This window comes from Polychytrium aggregatum (genome assembly GCF_025602895.1).
Source record: "Polychytrium aggregatum strain JEL109 chromosome Unknown BJ171scaffold_3, whole genome shotgun sequence".
NCBI classification, from domain to species: domain Eukaryota; kingdom Fungi; phylum Chytridiomycota; class Chytridiomycetes; order Polychytriales; genus Polychytrium; species Polychytrium aggregatum.
The window spans coordinates 379,689-398,923 of record NW_026516205.1 but is presented as its reverse complement, the minus strand read 5'-3'; the positions used below and the strand labels follow the sequence as shown (position 1 = coordinate 398,923).

The following is a 19,235-nucleotide window of genomic DNA, read 5'->3' as shown; positions in this document are numbered from 1 at the left end:
ACTGAACAAGACTGAGGACCATTGTCTCACTTGCTGGTTGCCCCGTCCGGCTGCCCTTGCTGGCTTGCAGCGGCGCCAACAGCGTCCCGCTCCTGCGCCACACCGACATGGTGCGCTATTCCGCCAGCTCCACCAGCACGAGCTCACAGTCCGATACGCATTGGTTGGTCAGCGGATCAGACGCAAGGGGTTGCGCGCTTCAATCTCTCCCTGCGCTGTTATCCAAACCTCTCGTGCTTCCGGTGATCCCCGAAGCCGCAGCCAGCATGGCAGGGCTGCTCCATCGGCCATAGCTATCGACCGCTGCACAGCCTAATCCGACCAAGTCTGCACTGAGTCAACCACTGCGGTGTAGCATCTATGAAGTGGTAATAAAGACCTTTGGGATAAGTCAACGCAGACACTCGAACAAATCGCACCGAGGCGACGACGGCACGCCCTTAGCATTCTCTGTCGACCGCACCTCCTACGACCATGTCAGCAACTCAGATGGCCCGCTGGCTTTTGGCGCCATCGCTGATTCATAATATGAATACACGAGAGCCACTGTATCCTCTTTAATGCAGCCAGTCGACTCGGCGGTGTCCATGACGCACAACCCAGATCCGCTCAACCCATGACACAATCAGCATGGCGCTGTGTGAATCCATGGCGGGCTGCAGGCCGCAGGCTCCGACCCAATAGGGGTCTCTGCGTATGAATCATTCCCAAGCCGTCGCTTGAGCTGCCTTTGCCACTGCTTCTCCCCATATATACACAATGGAGCTGCCAGCATGACCTGACTATGCTTCATTCGGAGGCCCTTCTGACGATCTCTGATCCTGCGCTCGATCCCTCTGTGCCTTCCACTCTGGCGTCCACTTGTAAATCACTTCATCCAGACAAAATGGTCGTAATTGCTGCTGTTCTACCTCACTGGCCGGCACCGCATTCTTCGCTATCTCTCGGGAGGCTGATGATGCGAGCACATCGACCACATGCCGTCTCCCAGCCGGGTTCTGACGCCACCTGCTGACCCCAATCTGCTCCGCTCGATCCGGCAAATCCCGCCTACTCCGCCTTATCGATGGAGTCACAACAGCCCGCCTTCCTCGCTCTTTCGCTACCCTCAGGGACTGGCGCCGCCGCCAGCTGCGTCGCCGTCGGGAGTTTCGGGGCCGCCTGCCTGCTTGCCGGGGACTACAAAAGCGCCAGCAGCTTGCCGCCTTCTGTCTGCCCCATCGGCTCTCGCCCTCATCTACCTATTGATAGAGCTCGAATACCGCCGATATGGATTCCTCGGGGAGAAGCACACGACTCCTCGAGATCGCCCTGATCATCGTTCTTGTCCTCAACTTTTTCGAGCACGCGTGGATCTTTCGAGATGTAAGTGCCGACAGAGCGTGGGTGCTGGTGATGCAAGTGCTGTCTGGCATGTTGCATGGAAACAGGCCAGGGTCGCGATGTGATTGAGTGTCCCACATGCGACTACTTGAGTCGTTGACAGACCCAAGTCAACTGTGCTGGCGCTCCTATGTTTGTGGGTTGGAGTCGGCTCTACATCTGCGGTGGCACTTGGGGCGGCACTTTGCTGCTTCTGGGTCAATCTCTGACTGCCCGCTAACAACCCCTGGCTCTTCCACCCTCCTGTTGCCGATGGCGTTGTTCTTTCTTCTTCCGTCGTCAACTCTGTCGATTCGACTCAAGTCCGGCCGCAATGAGCTCTCGTTTGCCTTGCCCAACGACCTGGTGAGTGACGTGTGTCTGTTAGTGCATCCCCGACATCAGAACATGGTCTCTAATGGTGATTGCCGCTCTGTAGTTGGGACTGCAGTGCAACTCGAGTGTGCTGAAGAATGAGTCGTCCTCGATTGGAATGGATCAAGGATCCGCCTCCATCGTGCATACCAGCTATATTGTCGTATCCAGAAAGGTGAGTTGTGGGGACGAAAGGTACTGTCATGTCTTGAAGAGCATGGTGGATCACAGTCCCGGGCGTGACGGGTGCCAACCCGGTGGCGATGGAGTAGTGTGAATGGGTATCTGCATGATTGCCTGGTGAGGGGGGGGGAAGATGGAGAATCGACAGCCCAGGGCGGATGTGGTTGAGTCACAGCGGCCTCCAGATCAAAGTCGAGGCAAGTCACAGACTGACTCGGAGACACGACCGAGGCACGGCTCTTTCTTTGGTGACTCAGCGACGATGTTGCTTCTGCACTTCTCCAGACTGTGGAAACATACATACACTCTCAAAACCGGCTCCAGAACGAAGTTGACCAACTCAGAAAGGTGGGAGTTTGTCATCAAGCAGACCGAGAGGGATACGACTATGCAGTCTGAGCCGAAGCTCGGTAATGCGGCGGGGTTGGACGGCAATCAATGGAAGGCAGAAAGAATCTGACGATGGTCGCCTGTGGTTTGGTGTTTTAGGAGCTCTCGTTCAAAGACGCCAAGATCAAGCTCAGCACTGACAAGGCCTCCAGGGTCCTTGATCTGGTGAGTCGATATCGCCTGATCCTGTCTGCTTCTTCCGCTTTGGTCTGGCTACACCTTCCTTCCAAGACCTCACGCCTCATCCGTCGTTCCATATGTCCATCCATCTTACATGGTTCTCGTTTCCATCCCAATAGTATCTCAGTCAGGTGAATTCCAGCACACGTCTTCTTGGAATCTTGCTTGTGCGAGGAGGCCATCCGCGGAACGGCGTCATGAACATGTATCCTGATCCATCACCGACACAGACCAGGGCTCTCCAGACGTTTTCCAACACCCAAGTGCAGCTGATGCAGGTGAGTGATGCGTCTCTTTCAAGCAGCCTGGCCATCGGTGATATCCTTCTGACTCGGCATCATTATTCAGGCCTTTGGAAACAACACTGAGCCCGCTACCCGTCAGCAGCGTGCGCGTGGCTGGCGCTTTGGCGATGTCGTGATGGTGAGATGAGCAGTACTGATGACAGACAAACCGGAACTTTGGAAAGCGAGGGCGATAAGGCAGTTGTAGTGGCAGTAGCAATGCGATCGAGCATTTTTCATTCATTTGTATCGCAAAGACTTCGGACGTAGCTTGAGTGTCAATGGGTCTGTCTCGGAGCGGCGGAGGATGCGCTGAGAACGGATATCTGACGCCAATGCCACCCCTATTGACTCACTTTCCCTGTCCTTTGCCCTTCCCCTTGCTTCTTCGCTCCGCTGGTGTACTTCAGGTGGTATGCATCTCGCAAATCCCGTTCTTCGGCCTGCTCATGACCACCATGTCTCGAGGAAGCTCTTGCTCGATCCCCGCCAAGAAGTCGCCCTGTGCTAAGCCCAAGCGGTCTGAGGTAAGGATGTGTGTGTGTGCATCCCGACAGTTCATGTAGTTTTGGATATGGAGCCACACCGACCCACAGCTGAGCAATGCTGGTTGATAGACCTCCATCGTGAGCCGCTGGCTTGTGTGTGCCTCAGAGCGGCCTTAGCTGCGCCACTTACATTTCGTTCAACCCGGTTGCATCCGCTGTCCCTTGGCCGGCAGTTCGAACAGCTGTTCAAGGAGGCTCTCGATCGAGCCACGTATCGAACAGGTGGAGGTACTCAGGCTTCTTCCAGCAAACACGACTGCCATTCACCAGCGGATCCAGCTCAGACTCAACCAGGCAGCACTTCAACCCAACCAGAACAGGAGCATGCCCAAGCGAGCAGCGACGGCCCAAGCCAGACCGACCCGGGCCATTCCGATGACAAGGATGCTCAAGATGAAGAATTTTCTATAATTGATCGGTGCCCCAACATCCAACGGTCCCGGGAACATCCTCGTGGCACTTCAAGCGATGGCAATGGCTCCACAACAAGCTCTGCCGACACCAACACCAACGCCGACACGAGCGGCGCTCGCTTTATCCGACGGTGTTTGGAGCTCGTTAACAAGGCCATACAGCTCGATGACTCTGACGACGCTGAAGAGTACGCCACAGACATCCGTAACTTGGCTAGCGACTTTATTGCTGCTGAAACAGATCCAATCATAATCAGCAGTGGATACTACTACATGGCGATGAGCCACATGTTGGTGAGTGCTGACGTTTACAAGTAAACAGCGCTGCTGTATTGCCGATACCGTTTTTGGTTCGCTGTCACTGCCGAATTTTCCGCTCTCATCGATCGCAAGTTGAGAGCTGTGATGCGTATTGACAGCTCGTCACTAATCTTGCTGCGAGTCCCTCGACTCGGATGTCAGCTCGGCTTGTCGCTGAGCTGGACCACTACTGACAGCCTTCCATTGTGGTCCGTGTGCTTCTTCAGATGCGAGAGCTTGCCTTGGTGATTGATAACTGCTGCAAAGCGCTTCAGCTGATCGAAGCAGCCGGCAAGATGCCGAAAACACCCGAAGACATCGAGAGCGAAGGCTTCCTTGTGCGGCCTTACGAGATTCTGAAGCTGAAGTTCAAGGCCAATTCAGAACTCGGCTTGTCTGAAGAAGCAACCGCGTGCCTGGAGCATATCGATTCGATCTATCCCGAGAGCCGCACTGGTGAGACATGCAGCAGCATTTGCAGGAATATCCGGCGAGTGGTCTGGTCATGTTCAGGCTGCGGTACTCATGACACAAGCATGTGTGCAGCTCGGTGTAGCTTCGACTGGCCCTCTGGCCCTGATGCCGCCGCTTTGTTCTAACAGAGTCCCACTCTTCCCGCTATGCAGACCTGTCCTTCTTGATGCTCAAAGCCGACACCCTGGTCAACCTGGACCGGTTCGAACAGGCAGTCGAGGCAATCGAGGCTCTCGAGAGGCTCTCGGACAAACCTCCCACCGAAGCGCTGGAGCTCAAGGCCGAGAGTCTCCTTCACCTGGGGCCACGGTACCTCGAGGCAACGGTCAATACCTACAAGATCCTGGCCGAGAGGGAGCCAAATGGTGCGCATAGTCTCCATGCAGCCGTCCGATCGGCGGCTGATTATCTTGGCAGATTCATTGCCGTGAACGTGGACTCATCCACTCTGCTCCATCCAGTGCATTCGAAGCATTTCAAAAACTTCAATCTCACGTTCCGCGCCCTGATCAAGGCCAAGAAAATGCTTGAGCTCGAGAACGTGGATATCCTGCAGAGCAACCTGGACGAATCTTTGAAGCTGATCACGACGCGCTACCGCAAAATCAGTCTCAAGTGCCATCCAGGTGTGTAAGCGTATACCACAGCCCGGGCCAAGGACACGCAGCGTGTGTCAAGTGCCGACTGCAGTCGCGCTGGGTCGGCCTCATGAAACTGATTCGGACACTCGATTCTGATTGAATCACAGACAAGAATACCGAGGACAAAGAGCTGCATACAGCCCGCTTCCGAGCCGTCAACGACTCGTACGAGTACCTCAAGAAGATCATCCAGGATCAGGTCAAGTGTGACCAGAAGCTGGCGTCCATGGCAAGCCGCCAAGGACACTGAAGGGCCGTCAGCACGGACCCGAGGAGCCAGACCTGGATTGTGCCTTCAACAGCACCACCCAGGACGGCCGCATTATGCTAGACCACGGTCCAGCACATTTCGTTCCCGGCATTTTTCTTTAGCCACTACCTTTAATGTGCCTTGCAACTTCTTAATCAGTTCCTTCGCAAAACATTGTGCGGTTTTCTTCATTCGTTCCTTTCATGCTACACCGTGCTTCTTTCTCGATACGTGACCTTTGCACAACACCACGCCACTTTTTCGATTGGCTTTGTGCACAACCATCGCTACTTCTTCGATCGACTCACTTTCACAACACCATGCAACCAATGGACGACGCCCCAAGCGGCGAATCAAGATGAGCGCTACAACAATGCGCCGCTCAACTAGCTGTAAAGTTGTAAATCAAACGTTTCAAGATGCCAAATCAAAGGTTTGCTCTAGAAATGCATCGCTGGCTGTGATCTGCTCGATTGAGCCGCGTTCGAAGCAAAGCTACCAGTCCGCGATACTAACCATATACTCTGCACAGATGACTTGTCCACGAGGACGGTCCGCAGTACACGCCAACAATGCAGGTTGCCTGTACCAGGCGCATATGCGCTCGCTAATCCGATAGCTGTTTGGTAAGACCGGGGCTGCAACCGGGCTGCTGTTGAGGATCTATGCGACTAGTGGTGCGCCGTGGACTGTGATTCATGAATGACCCGACTAACTCTGTGACTCTTCACTCCTGCCCATCCTTGCCTTGGTCTGCGCCGTAACACCCAGGTCAAACTTGATGCTCGTGCTACTCACCTCATTTGAAGAAGCAATGCCGTCGACGCTGTGCACACAAGTCACAGGCGTCCCTTGGGAGCTTCGGGGGAAGCTTCCAGGGGGTGCTTGGATGCGTGGCCAGTTTTGACTGATAGATGGAGGAGTCTGTTGACGAGAAGGACTCGAGTGGACACATCCCAGCCAGGTGTGGGGGCACCTGCTGGGCTGTGTTCTGGTTTCCCTTCCGCATCGGCTTCTCCCCAGGCCTGCTTTCGACAAATGATGTTGCGCCGGCTCTCCATCTTGACTGGTGGGTGCCACGGCATCCCTTCCATGATATGCTCGCTTTTGCTTCTTTGAATGTGCTCGATCTTGCTTCTTTGAATGTGCTCGATCTTTGCTCTTTAAAATATGCCTGTTTGCCTCTCCGAGCGGCCATGGTCATATTTCTTGAATATATCTACATCATATCCAATCTGGATGGTCTCAGTCTGTGATGGCTGTTTGGACGGCGAAATGCACTTATATCGATCACGGACCTTGACTCATCGATGCACTCACAGCGAGAGCCATCCTCTGGCCATCCAGTCGACCCTATCTTTGTGCTGTGTCCTTCGTTCTCATTGCGGGTGTGCGTTCTTGTGCTGGCTAGAAGCAGCTCTGTCTGCGGCAATTCGCTGGTGATCTGTGTGTCCAGTCGTCTCAGAAGCTAGGTCTTGGTGGACACTGGCGCGGTTGTCTCCGATGCTCTCCTGGTATCCTCGGCCTGCTTCGTCGACCTGCTTCGTCGACCTGCTTCGTCGACCTGCTTCCCGATCGCTGGACCCACACCATCACCACCGCGGGCGCTGACCAGATCCAGCTCGAGGCTCTTCGGGCGCACGCAATTGTCCCTCATGCTTGCTGCGCTGTGCTGTCTCTGTCTGTGGTCCAGCCGACGCTGCCTGGGTGTGTGTGCGGGCCTGCGCCTGCCAAAACAGGCAGGCGTGCGCGACCCACACCCGGCGTGTGCCACACACAGGCAGCCCGCACAGGCGCGGCCAGCAACCTGGGTCATTCATGGTGACTCACGCGGCAGCAAGCCTGACTCATGTCTGCTTTTTTCCCAAGCGCAAACGGCCTTGGTCACCTTCGCTCACGCCCGCTCACGGAGACGATATAATCGAGCCACGCCCCAGGAGAAGCGGTCTTGGAGTCCGTCATCCTGCCAAGCTCCCTCCAGCCCCCTCGACCAGCCTCTTAATCATCGTCCACATCGTCCTGTTGTTCACCTTCCCCCGCCCCATTATCATCTACTCGTCTTGCTGAATCGCAATGCCTGGACATCAGAACACCGTCTTCCTCAGCACCCTCGTCCTGGGTACGGCTGTCGCCGCCGGCGTCGCCTACTACATTCACACCCAGCCCAAGCGAAAAGTGATTGTCCAAGCCCCCAGAAGCATTCCCGACGCCCCAAGCTTGGAGCCGTCGCTGACAAACCCTGCCCTTATCGATCGTGACAGGTTCGTGGTGCCATGCATCGCTGCTATCGGAAGCGGCGTGTTGCTCTTTGAAGTGCTGCTCCTTTGTGCATGTACGTTTGTTGAGGTCGGATCTGGGAGTCGCTGCCGTTTCCAGTTGGACTCCTTCAATATGAAATCCCATCATCCTTCGCGCTCGTTGCTCACCAAGCCCGTAATGTTGGCCTCTGATTTCCTCCATCTCCTGTGCGGATCCACGTGTCGGTCTCCACCTTCAATTACAGACTGTACACGGACCGCCTCTACCGATTCCAGTACCTGTGCAGCTTTGCCGACTTTGACGACTCGGATATTGCTGCCATCAAGGCCTCGGCCCCGCTGATTGCGCCGTTGGTTCCGACCATTGTCGATGCCGTGTACGAGCGCCTCTTTTCCTTTGATATCACAAAGTCCTCCTTCACCCAGAAGAACGAGGGCTTTGAGGGCGAGGTTTCCGACCTGGATCACCTCACCCTGGACCACGAGCAGATCAAATTCCGCAAGAACCACCTGAAAGGGTATGTTTGTCAACGGGCGTGCGGTATTGTTACCTCCCGTACCGAGGGCGGCTTTCGCACATGTGCATCTGCGGTTCGCACTTTGACCCAACACTGACGACAATGACTTTCCGCTCCTGTGAACACACAGCTATCTTGTCAAGCTCGTCAGCGCGGAGTACGATGCCAAGTTTGTCAACTACCTGGACTGGGTTGGCCGCATCCATGTCCGCAACCAGCTCAAGGCCTCCAAAATCAACGTCGAGTACGTCCACATCAACGCCCTGTTTGCTTTCCTGCACGGTTTCCTGGCAGAGACACTCTCGAACCTCCCCGACCTGCAGCGCAACCCCAAGGTCCGCACCAAGACCCTGGCGGCGTTCTCGAAGCTGTTGTGGATCCAGAACGACTTTTTCGTCAAGTACTACGTCAAGGACGGCCGCGATCTGATCGAGTCTGCTCCTGAAAACCAAGTTCGCTCTGTCTAAATCGCTGCTCCCCTTTGTGGGCTGCGAACTCCCGTTTGGCTGGCCAGCGCCGGCTGTGGGACCTTGCGTCGTTCCTACCCGACAGGCGCTTTCCCGATCCCTCCTCCCTCCTCCCTTCAATTGCTTCCATTCCTCCACCGGCTCATCCACAGCGTAGAATGAGCAGTGTCCATGTCCATCTTCCGGATCTCAGTGGCTGGCGCTCTTCCAGGCACTTGCTACTGCACACCTTGGTGTGTCCTCGTACTGTATTCAGAAACACGAACAACCATTTTGACGTCGTAGCTTGAGTGAGCGACGGTAATGGGGAGCGTGTAATGTTACCAGACTGCGATCGAAACACCTGGGTGTGCTCCGTATTATTGCGCTCCCAAAGCGAAGTGGCTGTCGCTCGATTCTGAGTCACGAATACACCCATTCATCACTGCGCTGCGATTCTGCAGTTCCAATGGGTGTGGAATCGTGCCGTCGATGCGGCAGGTCGATTGTGGAGACAGAGAACGACCCAGAGGTCTTCATCCGGAGGTCTTCATCCGGAGGCTGCCAAAGTGATCTGTTCTATTTCTTATGGCTTAGCTTGCATCAAGCTTATCCGGGGGGTGTCCCGCTTGCTCGGATCAAGTACATTGCTCAACTGCCACCACAATCATGGCATCGGCCTCGTGTCGCAAGCCCGATCGTTCGCACGTCTGAACCCCCGCGAGTCTGATCGTTCGCACGTCTGACCGTTCACAACCCCGGCAGGGCCGGCGCCTCGGCACAGCCTGAGCACCGCCCCGCTGTGGCGGTCGCGAAGGGCCTTGAGCGGGGTCCATACAAGGTGTTCTCCCCGCCTCTCGCTGCAGCTTGTGGGCCGTCTCGCTCGCACAGACACTGCGCTGTGCTTCTCACCGGCGGTTCTCGCGCCCCTCGCCGTCTTCTCGGCTCTCCACCCCCGCACCGCCTCTGGCCTTGGCCACTATATAAACGTCTTCGTCCTGCTCCAGTCCTTCGCCTCGTCCATCTCACGGCCTTCGCGACCTATTGATCTGCGCTGTCCCGATCCCTCGTCTTCCGCCATGCTCGCCTCTGTCTTCTCGCTGGCCCTCGTTGCCGCTTCGGCCATTTCCTCTGTCTCGGCCGATCCCTTCGATCCCTCCAAGTGGGTTCTCACAAGCAACAGCGTCATCGGCCAGGCCGCCGCCGCTCCCAACCCGCCTTCGACCTCGGGCAACTGCGTCGTCACCGAGGACTTTACCAAGGAATCGTCTCTCGTCAACTTCTCCGTTGACTACTGCCCGCAGAACTTCAAGCTCACTAGCGACGGCGCTGTCTTGACCATGACCTCGACCTGTGGTACGTTTCTGGCGGCTGCCTTTGGCTTGGCTTGGCCACCGCCACCGCCGACCTGCCATCGATCCCGCGCTTCTGTCCGTTCGTGTCCGACTCTGGCGATCGTCGATACTCTCCCGGCGCAACATCCCTGCACATGATCGACCAATCGCCTCGCTTGTATTCATGCGTGTCGCCTGCCACAGCGCTCTGTTCATGTCGTTGTTAGAGGCCCTGGGCATGTGGCGGGTCTGTGCTCTCCAGCGGATCCCTTCGCTAATCCTCCTCACCCACACCAGGCACTCGCATCTCGTCCAAGCTTGCTTTCACTTCGGGACAGTTCAGTGCCGTCATCAAGTCGGCCTCCACCTCCTCGGGCGTCGTTACTTCCTTCATCACCCGCTCCCAGCCCGAGAACGTGGGCGACGAGATCGGTGAGTGCTCCTTGCTGCCATTGCCCCCCCCTGTCTCCCGCTCCAGCCTGTGATCTCCCGATGCATCGGCGGTTTGGGCAGACCTCCGCGTATCCGATACGGACGCTCTGGCGGCCCACCGCGGAGCGTTCAGATCGTCCATCACCGCCGCCGCTACGCGTGCAATGCGACCCGTTGAGCTGACATGGCCCTGCTTCTTCTGCCTTTGCCTTTGCCTTTGCCTTTGCCTCTTCCTCTGGTATAGACTACGAGTTTGTCGGCATCAGCCCCAACAGTGTCTGGTCCAACGTCTTCCAGAACGCCGACTTTGACACCCGCCAGCCTCTTGAGATCAAGAACAGCTTCGATACCTCTGCCGACTTCCACAAGTACACCATCGACTGGAACGCCGACCGTATCATTTGGCTCGTCGACGATCAGCCCGTGCGCACCTACAACAACCCCCACAGCGCATCCCTGCCCTTCCCCGTCAAGCCCTCGTACGTCCAGCTCGGCATCTGGGACGGCACCAACACTGGTGGCTGGGCCGGCACTGTCGATTTTACAAAGTCGTTCACCGCCGTCTTCAAGAGCGTCACCCTGAGCTACCCCGGCCCCTGCCAGGCCAACCCTCCCCCCTCCTCCAACACCACTGTCAGCGGCTCGGCCCCCGTTGTTGCTCCGTCTGCCTCCGGCAATATCGCCCCCTCGGCCTCTGGCAACACCGCTCCTTCTGCTCCCGCTGTCTCGGGAACCGCCGCCCCTTCTGCTCCCGTTGTCTCGGGAACCGCCGCTGCTTCTGCTGCCGCGTCGCAGTCCGGCTCTGCCCCTTCGCCCAGCGCCTCCGCTCCCGCCCGGGCTGAAGCCATCGCCCAGTCCTCGGGCAACTCGCTGCACCTTGGTGTCTCGAGCCTGCTCGGTGCCATCGGCGCCGCCGTGGCCCTGATGATCTAAGTCTCGGTTTCTGGCTTTCGGCCAATTTTCTTTTGCCTGCTTTTGCGGACAGATATCTCCGCATTTGAATTGCTTCGATTGCCCCCCTGTACTTTTCTCTTTTTGGATTGGCATCACATCACATCACATCACTCCCTCGCATCGACCGACCCAACATTGCTTGTCAGCAGCATGTGTCGGGTTCCCTATCGTCCCCTGTTCATCCGTAAACCCCTTCGCCCATCCTTGCTTGCCTTTCAATCTCCACGACGGCTGTGCCGTGCAGTAATTGGCACCCCCCCCTCTCAATCTTGCCAGTTCATAATGTACACACCAGAACACAACAGAGATGTCGTTTCTCCCGGATAGGCTGACTGGCGTCATCCGTTGATTGATCACCATTCGCTTTAGTGGCAATCCAATAAAAAACGGGACACCCGGGTTTTTGACCATTCATCGAATATTTTGTTACCCAATGTTATCGCGCGCTGGCCATGACCATTCGCCACACATCCGACTTTCGCACCGCCGCATTGCGATGCTACGCCCTCATCCATAGCCTGCGTAAGGTCGCCTCCATATTCAGTGTATCCAAGAGCACCATCCATCGATGGCACCGAGGATGCAAGCTGGATGACCCATCCCGGGTCCCAGCTCGCAGATCCACTTTCTTCGAGCAGGCATGTCCAGTCATTCGCACCCTGATTGAACAGGACCCGTTCCAGACTGGTCCTGTGTTGCGATGCAAGCTCGAGTCCATCCTCCAGAGGAAAGTTTCACTCTCACTCTGCCACACTGCCATCCACCGAGCAGGTCTCTCACACAAGAGGGCAACACACCTCTACAAGTCCAAGCGACTGGATGAGCGGGTGGCACAGTTCAGGGACCAGGTCCGCTCCATCGACCCACGACGATTCGTTTTTGTCGATGAGACAGGGATCAGGAGATCCATTTTCCCTCTCTACGGATACTCACCGAAGGGTGCTCCGCTTCGCCAGCGCAATCACATGAAACACAAGTCTGTCTCGGCTGCATTTGCCATCAACCACTCTGGTGTGCTGCATCGAGCGCCGAGGATGGTCAGCGATCTTCACCCCACCTGCCTCGCCCGACTTCAATCCCATCGAGAACTTCTTTGGGATTGTGAAGCATCGGTACAGGAAGACAACAGCGCTGAATGCGTCCGAGGGGTTCAAGATCGGGATGGTGACCCTGTTCGAGTCCGCCGTGCGGAGGGTGCTTCCAGATGTCTTCCCACGGCTGATTGAGCGAGCGATGCGCTTCTGGGAGTGAATCTTGTCAACTCCGCCATTTCACGCCCAAATCCCTGGCTTGAACCCCTCTGCAATTTTTGAACAGGGTCACTTCCCCAACCAGCCCGCGCAGACGGGTTCCTGCTCTCGGGTATAAATGCCACACCTTCGTCCTGCTGCTTTCTTCCTTCATCTCGCCTTGATCTGATCATCGCGCCATTGTACGATAAAAAAAAGTCTCTGCTCTGACCAGTACCACTGGCAGGCATCCAGCATTCTCTGTCCCCATGCCTCCGAAGCGCAAGGGTGCCGGTGATGGCCAGCCTCGGCCACCCAGGCCCAAGAAAGCCAAGTCACAGTCGGAGCCTGTCTCTGGTTCGTCTTCTGACCCCACGCATGCTTGGTCGTCTGTTGCTCCGTCGCTCACCACCACTGCTTCTGCAGATCCAATGGATGTCGATCCCACCGAGCCTGGTCCATCTACTTCCTCGAGTACTGGCAAGCGATGTCGCCAGTGCGACGGTACCGATCACGAACGTTGCAACACCAACAAGTGTCCCAAATACCGGCCCCTCAAGAGTTCTGTCGTCCCACTCGTGGATGGAAGGTCATCCGCCCCTCAGTTCAGCTGCTTCAAGCAGACGATGGATGGCTGTTGTCTCAATCCCGCTCTCCGCGACAAGATCCAGGCCACCGTCGAGGCCATGACCCAGATCCAGTTCGAGGCATCCAGGCTGCTCAACTTGCACATCCTCCGGTGCATCGAGCAGGATCTTCCCGTCCCCGTCATCTCCAAGTCCACCCCTGCTTTCGTTCGCCAATGCTTCAAGATCGTCCAGGACGGTGCCCTCTCCCCGACCGGGGACATCGAGCGGTACAACGAGCATCTGGTCGCTTCCTTTCGCGACTACCAGACCACTCGGCACGCAGACCTGCCTCCGGCCCCTCGTCTGCCTGATGGTGCTCACAGTCAGCTTCTCACCCTGGCTGTCAATGCCTATGCCACCAACTGCACCACCCACCTCGACCTGGCCTACTGGCGACTCCTTCGCCGCTTCTGCGCTGCCGTCTTCCCAGCCAACAAGCATAAGCACGAAGCCATCGAGGCCTGTCTCGAGCTCTTCGAGAAACCAGGGCAGACTCCACCCAAGGCCGATCTCGAGTTCCTCTACCCGGACTTTGGCCACGTCCTGGACGAGTTTCGGTACAGCAACGACCAGGACCGCTTCCGGGCCCTCCATCGCCTCTCACACCATGTGGGAATCCTCGCCCGAGACAAGATGGTCGACAATGTCCACAAGTGGATCGACTGTGACATGCCCGCCCTCCGAGTCACCGAGCTGCAGCACCAGGCCAAGCTGGACGAGCTCACTACCCAAGGCATTCCCTCCGACGACAAGAGGTTCACCACGGCCAAGTCTGAGCTCGGCACCACCAAGTCCAAGATCAACAAGCTGGCATCCAGGATCAACTGGGCACTCAAGCAGCTCGCTCTTGACACTCCTCCGGCCGTGTGCACGATGGTTCCTCTATGCACTGCAAGGGCCAAGTATGTCAAGATCGACACGGCCACTCTCTGGGATCTCCTTGACACCGAACAGCACCTTGGCCTCACCCGGGACAAGCTCAAGGAAGAAGGTGATGACGGCATCAACAACCAGGATCGTCTCTGGCGCAGTTGCTTCAAGCTGCGTAGTTCCCTCTTCCAAGAGCGGGACGTGAACAAGAAGCTGTTCAACTACGAGATCAGCACCGATGGCATTGGATGCACCATCGGTCTCGTCAAGTTTCTGCCTCGAACCGATCACACCGAGACCATCGAGCCTCCTCCGACTGCCGAGCAGCGCATCCAGGAGCACATCGGCGACCCAGACCCCAACCGCACCACTTGGATTGGCATCGATCCTGGAGTCGGCTCCATCTTCACGGCGGTCATCCAAGCACCGGGCCACCAAGACGAGGTGGTCTCATTCTCCAATGGCCACTACCAGCAAATGTGTGGCCATACGTCCAACACCAAGTGGCACACTATCATGAAGTATCGACTCGGCATCGAGACCTGGATGTCGACCACTCCCTCGCCCAAGGTGTCGTCCTCGGAGGCCTTCAAGGTCCATCTCACCCATGTCCTGCGACCGGAGCTGCGAGTGCAGCTCGACTTCCACCTTGGCAAGAAGGCCCGTCACCATCGCTTCACGGGCCACAAGAGGCGCCAAGTGGCCGTCGACAGGATGTGCAAGGCCGTCCTGAAGCACGCCCCGATACGGACCGATGTGGTGATCGCCTTTGGCAATGCGTCATGGCGACAAGGCAAGGGCTATGCATCCAGCCCTCGGAGGCAGCGGTTTGCTCGGTACTTTGAGCAATTCGAGCACCACCGACGCCGTCCCAATCACCATCATGGAAGCGTCAAGGTGGCCTCGACGAACGAGTTCAACACCTCGCAAGTGTGCTCCAAGTGCCTGGAGCCAGTTCGGTTGGAAGGACTCGATGCGCCCAGTGTTGCGAATTCCCACTTTGTCAGGAGCTGCAAGAATCCCAGCTGCCGGACAGTGTGGAATCGCGACGTCAATGCGGCGCGCAACATGATCACAGTATGCAGGTCGATTGTGGAGATCGGAGAGCGACCGGCGGTCTTCACTCGGAGGCTGCCAAAGTGATCTGTTTTATTTCTTGTGGCTTTGCTTGACGCAAGCACAGCACATACTACAGGTTCATGGAAACGGCTATGTTGTCCCGTTTTTTTCTGAATAAAGTGTAGTGGCGGGTCTCCATGCTGCCGGCGTTGTTGCTCTTTCGCCAACTCGTCCGCCTCAATCTGCCTGCTTGGGTGGCACAATCCCAGCGACAATCTCCGTTCGCCGCTCGCTTGTTGGCAGAATCTCAGCGCGAGATGGCCCCCTCGTCCCAGCATCCGTTCGCAGTTCCGTCAGCCTTCCAGCCATACCCTGCCCTTCCGGAATCGCCATTTGTCGCTATGAACACCCCAGGTTCACCACCCAGCTTCCCCGCTGCCCCGGCTGGCTTTCAGCAGGTGCCCGTTGGAACCTATGCCCCTCCTCCTGGGCCGCCCCCGACATCATCCACCAACTATGCTCCTCCTCCTGGGCCGCCGCCCGTATCCTCTGCATACATTGCGCCGCCCGGCTTTCCGGCTGCCGCCTCTCCGCTCGTGGACACGCCAGGGACGCACTCGGCTACGATGTTAACCCCGCTGCTCGCAAACAACGACCTCCAATACGGAAGTATCAGCAAAGGCGACCTTGGTGGTCTCGGCGAGAAGGACAGCGGTGAGAAATCCTCGGTCGCTCCTGCATTCGCTCTGCCACCAGGTGCCGAAGCCCCACCGGCATACCAAGCCATCCAAGGCGTCGAGGGATGCCCTCCGGACTACTTTGATATCTCCATTATCCCGACTGGAAACATTATGTAAGAACAGACGATTGGCGCGCAGGATCGTGGGATGTCGCTGTGTCTCTGCACATATCGATTTGGCTTCCTATGTACTTGGCGATTTGTCCCTCCTCCCCACAATGAATGGAGCGATCCAAGCTTGGGTGCGCATTGCAAAGGCTTGTCTTGAACGTGGCGATTCAAATCGCTCTGATGGCCGCACGTCTTCATCACTGCCCTTTGGTTGCTCAACAGGCTCGCCAAAGACTGTCCGCCACTCGGCGAGCGCTCCAATGCCAAATTTGAAGTCAAAGACTCGAGCATCGTCTCGTTCGACCCGTCACTCCAGAAAAACGTATGTGTCGCCGCAGAGCTTGTGCAGAGCTTGTGCAGATCAAATTGAAGTACTAACAGATGCGTCTTGGGACATGCAACTCTTGCAGCCAGAGGAGCTGTGGAAATTCTTCTTGTCGCACTTGTCCAAGCCGACGCTGCTGGTGCACATCCTAGGTTGGTGGAAGAGGGCTTGTGGATCGCTGCGATTCAATTGTCTGGGAAAAATAGGACGCTCGACACCTGCGATTCAATTCTCCGGGACTAACACTGGGACTTTGCAAATCTCAGGCCAGCACGAGGAAACCTACACTGAGGTCGTTCACGGAGATAACGGTACTCGTGTCGAAACCCGTAGCCGCACCGTTACCGATTTCAGCTTCAACTTTGATGTGTCGCATTATATCGCGCCGGCTTGGAGCCGGGTCGTATGCATCCCCAAGCAAGGCAAGCCCTCGCAGAACTACCGACAGGCTCTCGAGGAGTTTACCTTCAGCAGCAACATCTTCAAGGAGTACGTAGCGTCGTCGTCGGCAGCCACACTTCCAGGCTCCGTGTCCTCTGCGTGCGAGCGAATGAATGGATGTGCACTCCATCGGGTCTATGGGCTTTGTTGGGTCCAAGGATCGACGACACAAGCTTTGTAGAATCACCTGTATCCATCTGCTGTCGCGATGCTCCTTGACGTCAAGCCACCGTCGTTGACAGGAGCCCTATGCCCTCTCCCACTGCTTCCGTAGGATCCACATGGTCAAGCAAGTCTTTTGGGACTATCCGAGCCTGACCAATGCCATCGTTTCGGCCATCCGACGCACGGGCTACCCGCATCGGATCATGGTTTCGTATCCCCTCAAAAATGCCAAAATATGGGTCTTTTCGGACCACCCGCTCTCCAAAATGGCCCACAACACATGCGTCAATGTGCTCTGTGTGCTCACATGCATGTGCATCATTTTTTGGCCCATTCTGGCGCTCTCGAGTAAGTTGGTCTCCTCCGTTGCTGCTGGATGATGTAGTGCGTCCAGCTGTTGCAGACACAAGGGTGAACCGCAGGAGAGGATGATCGAGACTGCCTGGCCCTGGACGGCGCGCGGGACGATCGGCACTGTAATCGCCATAGGCAACCAGGCCGCAATTGCTTTGGTCTTAATCTTCAATGGCTGCTCCACCCCACTGCTACTCCCGCTCTCGATTACCCAAATCGTTCAGAGAAGAAGATCTCCAGTCGGCTGCTCTGCGAGTTCAACATGGTTGCCGCCGGAAGCACGTTTTTCGCCCAAAACTACCAGACGATCGTAGGAGCTGCAATGGGCCGGGTTCACGGCGCAACGTACACAGCGCTCTAGAACCATCTCTAGTGAGCATCATCTATCCTGTGAATGAGCTTCCTTGATACCAGGCGATATCCGTGGCATCGATATCTCCAATTGGAGGCTGAGATTTGAGCTGAAGTGGTCTACTCGATTGCGACCTTGGCAGAATATGAATTGTGAATTGTGATTGCCTCGGACACGAATGAAGGCCGCCCTCTGTTTTGCATGATCGTGGTCTACGGCTTGTGCGGGTGGTTGGGCGGCGCCGAGCACCCAGGGCCAAACGAGCAGAGGCAGAGACCGTCTGGCTGCACGTTTTGGAGTCGTCGTCGACATGGGGTTGGTGACCGCCCGCCAGTGGCGATCGACAAGCCCCCCACGTGGGCTGGTGCGTGCGGCGCCCGAGCCGATCGTGGGAAGCTCAGGAGGGGACCTTGCCCACCGGATCTGCATCACTCTTTGCAGATTTTCTCGCTCTTCGTCTGCACTCTCTAAGGAATTGTCGACTTCCGCCATCAGCAGCAGCATCATCTGTCCGTGACCATCCTGGAACAGAACGCCTTCAAAAACTCTAATCCCGGCAATTTTATCGAGCGGAACGACATACCGATTGCCGTGCCGAGACGGATGTTGCTGCGTTTGCAGCGGTATTCAAATGGCGACAATGGCAATGCTCACATGATGCGCAACCAGCCATACAGCCGAGCGACAGCGGCTCAGTCTCCCTGTCGGATGGGTGGAGACGAAGGGCGGGCTGGCTGTCTGGCCAGGGATGACCTCCCTGCCTTGGCTAAGGGCTGATACGGCGATGGCCAGAGATGTGCTTGAGCAGGGCGAGCCGTGCTGCTCTGGGACAATTGCCGCACTTGTGGGATCCATCTCCTCGCCCACCACCGTTGTCGGTGCCTTGGCGGAGACGACTTGCAAGTCGCTTGCAGTATCTGCCGTGCTCCTTTCTGCTCCTTTCTGCTGTCGGTTGGCTTGACGGCCCCACGAACGCAACAGCGCCGAACTGTGCACATACAGAAATGGATGCATGGGCCGGGGTCACGAGCGCGTGACTCTTGGACGAAACCTTGTCCCGTGGACCACCCAAGTGATCGCCCATGCCCCCGCAACAGACCGATGGGAAAGGCCTGGGCAACCTGGTGACCCAGGCAGCAAGGAGCAAGGTTTTGTGGATGTGACCGGTGGATGCTGGCGCGAGCAAAATGCGGCGAGCCTCGGACCGGCTGGCCCGTGGAGTTGGTCTGTCGAAGCAAATGCACGACGGAGAGGCGGGCGGCGCCGTGCTGGGTGCGATGACGGCAAACTCGCATGGGCCAGGATAGAGCATCTGCGCATGTGTGTCGGCCAGGTGTGCGGCGCTGGGTCAGTGCCGGTGGCCATGGGAACGGGCCTTGGGCGAGTATGTATAGTACAGAGGTGCGGGCAGCAGGGCAAGGGATGGGCGACGAGCGCGTGACCATTCTGGATACGGACCCCACACGATCTGTTCATCGATTCATTTGTCCCATGGGCTGCATTTGTCCATTCGTCCATTGCCAATTGTCTATTGTCGATTGTCCCATCGGAGCCGCATCCGCCTTTCCGTTCTTTCTCCATTCCGCTCGCAGCAGCGCCCTGGTCGATGTCCTCCCCTC

The 19,235-nt window shown here is 56.9% G+C and overlaps 4 protein-coding genes across 4 annotated transcripts; all 4 read left to right on the top strand.

Annotated features, from left to right (window-relative positions):
- Positions 1 to 1,269: 1,269 nt before the first annotated feature.
- On the top strand, positions 1,270 to 5,579 carry BJ171DRAFT_626890 (uncharacterized protein; the record flags this gene model as incomplete). The annotated part of the gene is made up of 14 exons (XM_053115537.1): positions 1,270 to 1,365; positions 1,487 to 1,519; positions 1,687 to 1,728; positions 1,814 to 1,912; positions 2,206 to 2,268; positions 2,410 to 2,475; positions 2,610 to 2,768; positions 2,878 to 2,913; positions 3,185 to 3,301; positions 3,496 to 3,940; positions 3,977 to 4,029; positions 4,233 to 4,491; positions 4,662 to 5,135; positions 5,258 to 5,579. The coding sequence occupies 14 exons, from the start codon at positions 1,270 to 1,272 to the stop codon at positions 5,398 to 5,400; spliced, it is 2,085 nt and encodes a 694-aa protein (XP_052970975.1). The 3' UTR covers positions 5,401 to 5,579.
- A 1,698-nt stretch (positions 5,580 to 7,277) lies between these two features.
- BJ171DRAFT_626884 (Protoglobin-domain-containing protein) lies at positions 7,278 to 8,643 on the top strand (the record flags this gene model as incomplete). The annotated part of the gene is made up of 3 exons (XM_053115536.1): positions 7,278 to 7,661; positions 7,904 to 8,176; positions 8,307 to 8,643. Exons 1-3 carry the CDS (start codon positions 7,474 to 7,476, stop codon positions 8,641 to 8,643), a joined length of 798 nt encoding a protein of 265 aa, XP_052970974.1. The 5' UTR covers positions 7,278 to 7,473.
- Positions 8,644 to 9,648: 1,005 nt separating this feature from the next.
- BJ171DRAFT_595337 (glycosyl hydrolases family 16-domain-containing protein) lies at positions 9,649 to 11,761 on the top strand. Its single transcript, XM_053114592.1, has 3 exons — positions 9,649 to 9,978; positions 10,254 to 10,388; positions 10,633 to 11,761. The coding sequence occupies exons 1-3, from the start codon at positions 9,702 to 9,704 to the stop codon at positions 11,319 to 11,321; spliced, it is 1,101 nt and encodes a 366-aa protein (XP_052970973.1). The 5' UTR covers positions 9,649 to 9,701; the 3' UTR covers positions 11,322 to 11,761.
- Positions 11,762 to 15,447: 3,686 nt separating this feature from the next.
- BJ171DRAFT_437614 (uncharacterized protein) lies at positions 15,448 to 17,349 on the top strand. The gene is made up of 6 exons (XM_053107979.1): positions 15,448 to 15,671; positions 15,930 to 15,982; positions 16,202 to 16,305; positions 16,361 to 16,456; positions 16,571 to 16,793; positions 17,020 to 17,349. The coding sequence occupies exons 1-6, from the start codon at positions 15,531 to 15,533 to the stop codon at positions 17,288 to 17,290; spliced, it is 888 nt and encodes a 295-aa protein (XP_052970972.1). The 5' UTR covers positions 15,448 to 15,530; the 3' UTR covers positions 17,291 to 17,349.
- The last annotated feature ends 1,886 nt before the right edge of the window (positions 17,350 to 19,235 follow it).

Bases quoted from the DNA above. Each gene is read 5' to 3' on its own strand.
- BJ171DRAFT_595337 (XM_053114592.1), top strand. From the start codon at position 9,702: ATGCTCGCCTCTGTCTTCTCGCTGGCCCTCGTTGCCGCTTCGGCCATT. The intron at 9,979-10,253 runs GTACGTTTCTGG...CACCCACACCAG, and splicing joins GACCATGACCTCGACCTGTG to GCACTCGCATCTCGTCCAAG. The intron at 10,389-10,632 runs GTGAGTGCTCCT...CCTCTGGTATAG, and splicing joins GAACGTGGGCGACGAGATCG to ACTACGAGTTTGTCGGCATC.
- BJ171DRAFT_437614 (XM_053107979.1), top strand. From the start codon at position 15,531: ATGAACACCCCAGGTTCACCACCCAGCTTCCCCGCTGCCCCGGCTGGC. The intron at 15,672-15,929 runs GTATCCTCTGCA...CAAGGCGTCGAG, and splicing joins CTCCTCCTGGGCCGCCGCCC to GGATGCCCTCCGGACTACTT. The intron at 16,794-17,019 runs GTACGTAGCGTC...CTGCTTCCGTAG, and splicing joins AGCAGCAACATCTTCAAGGA to GATCCACATGGTCAAGCAAG.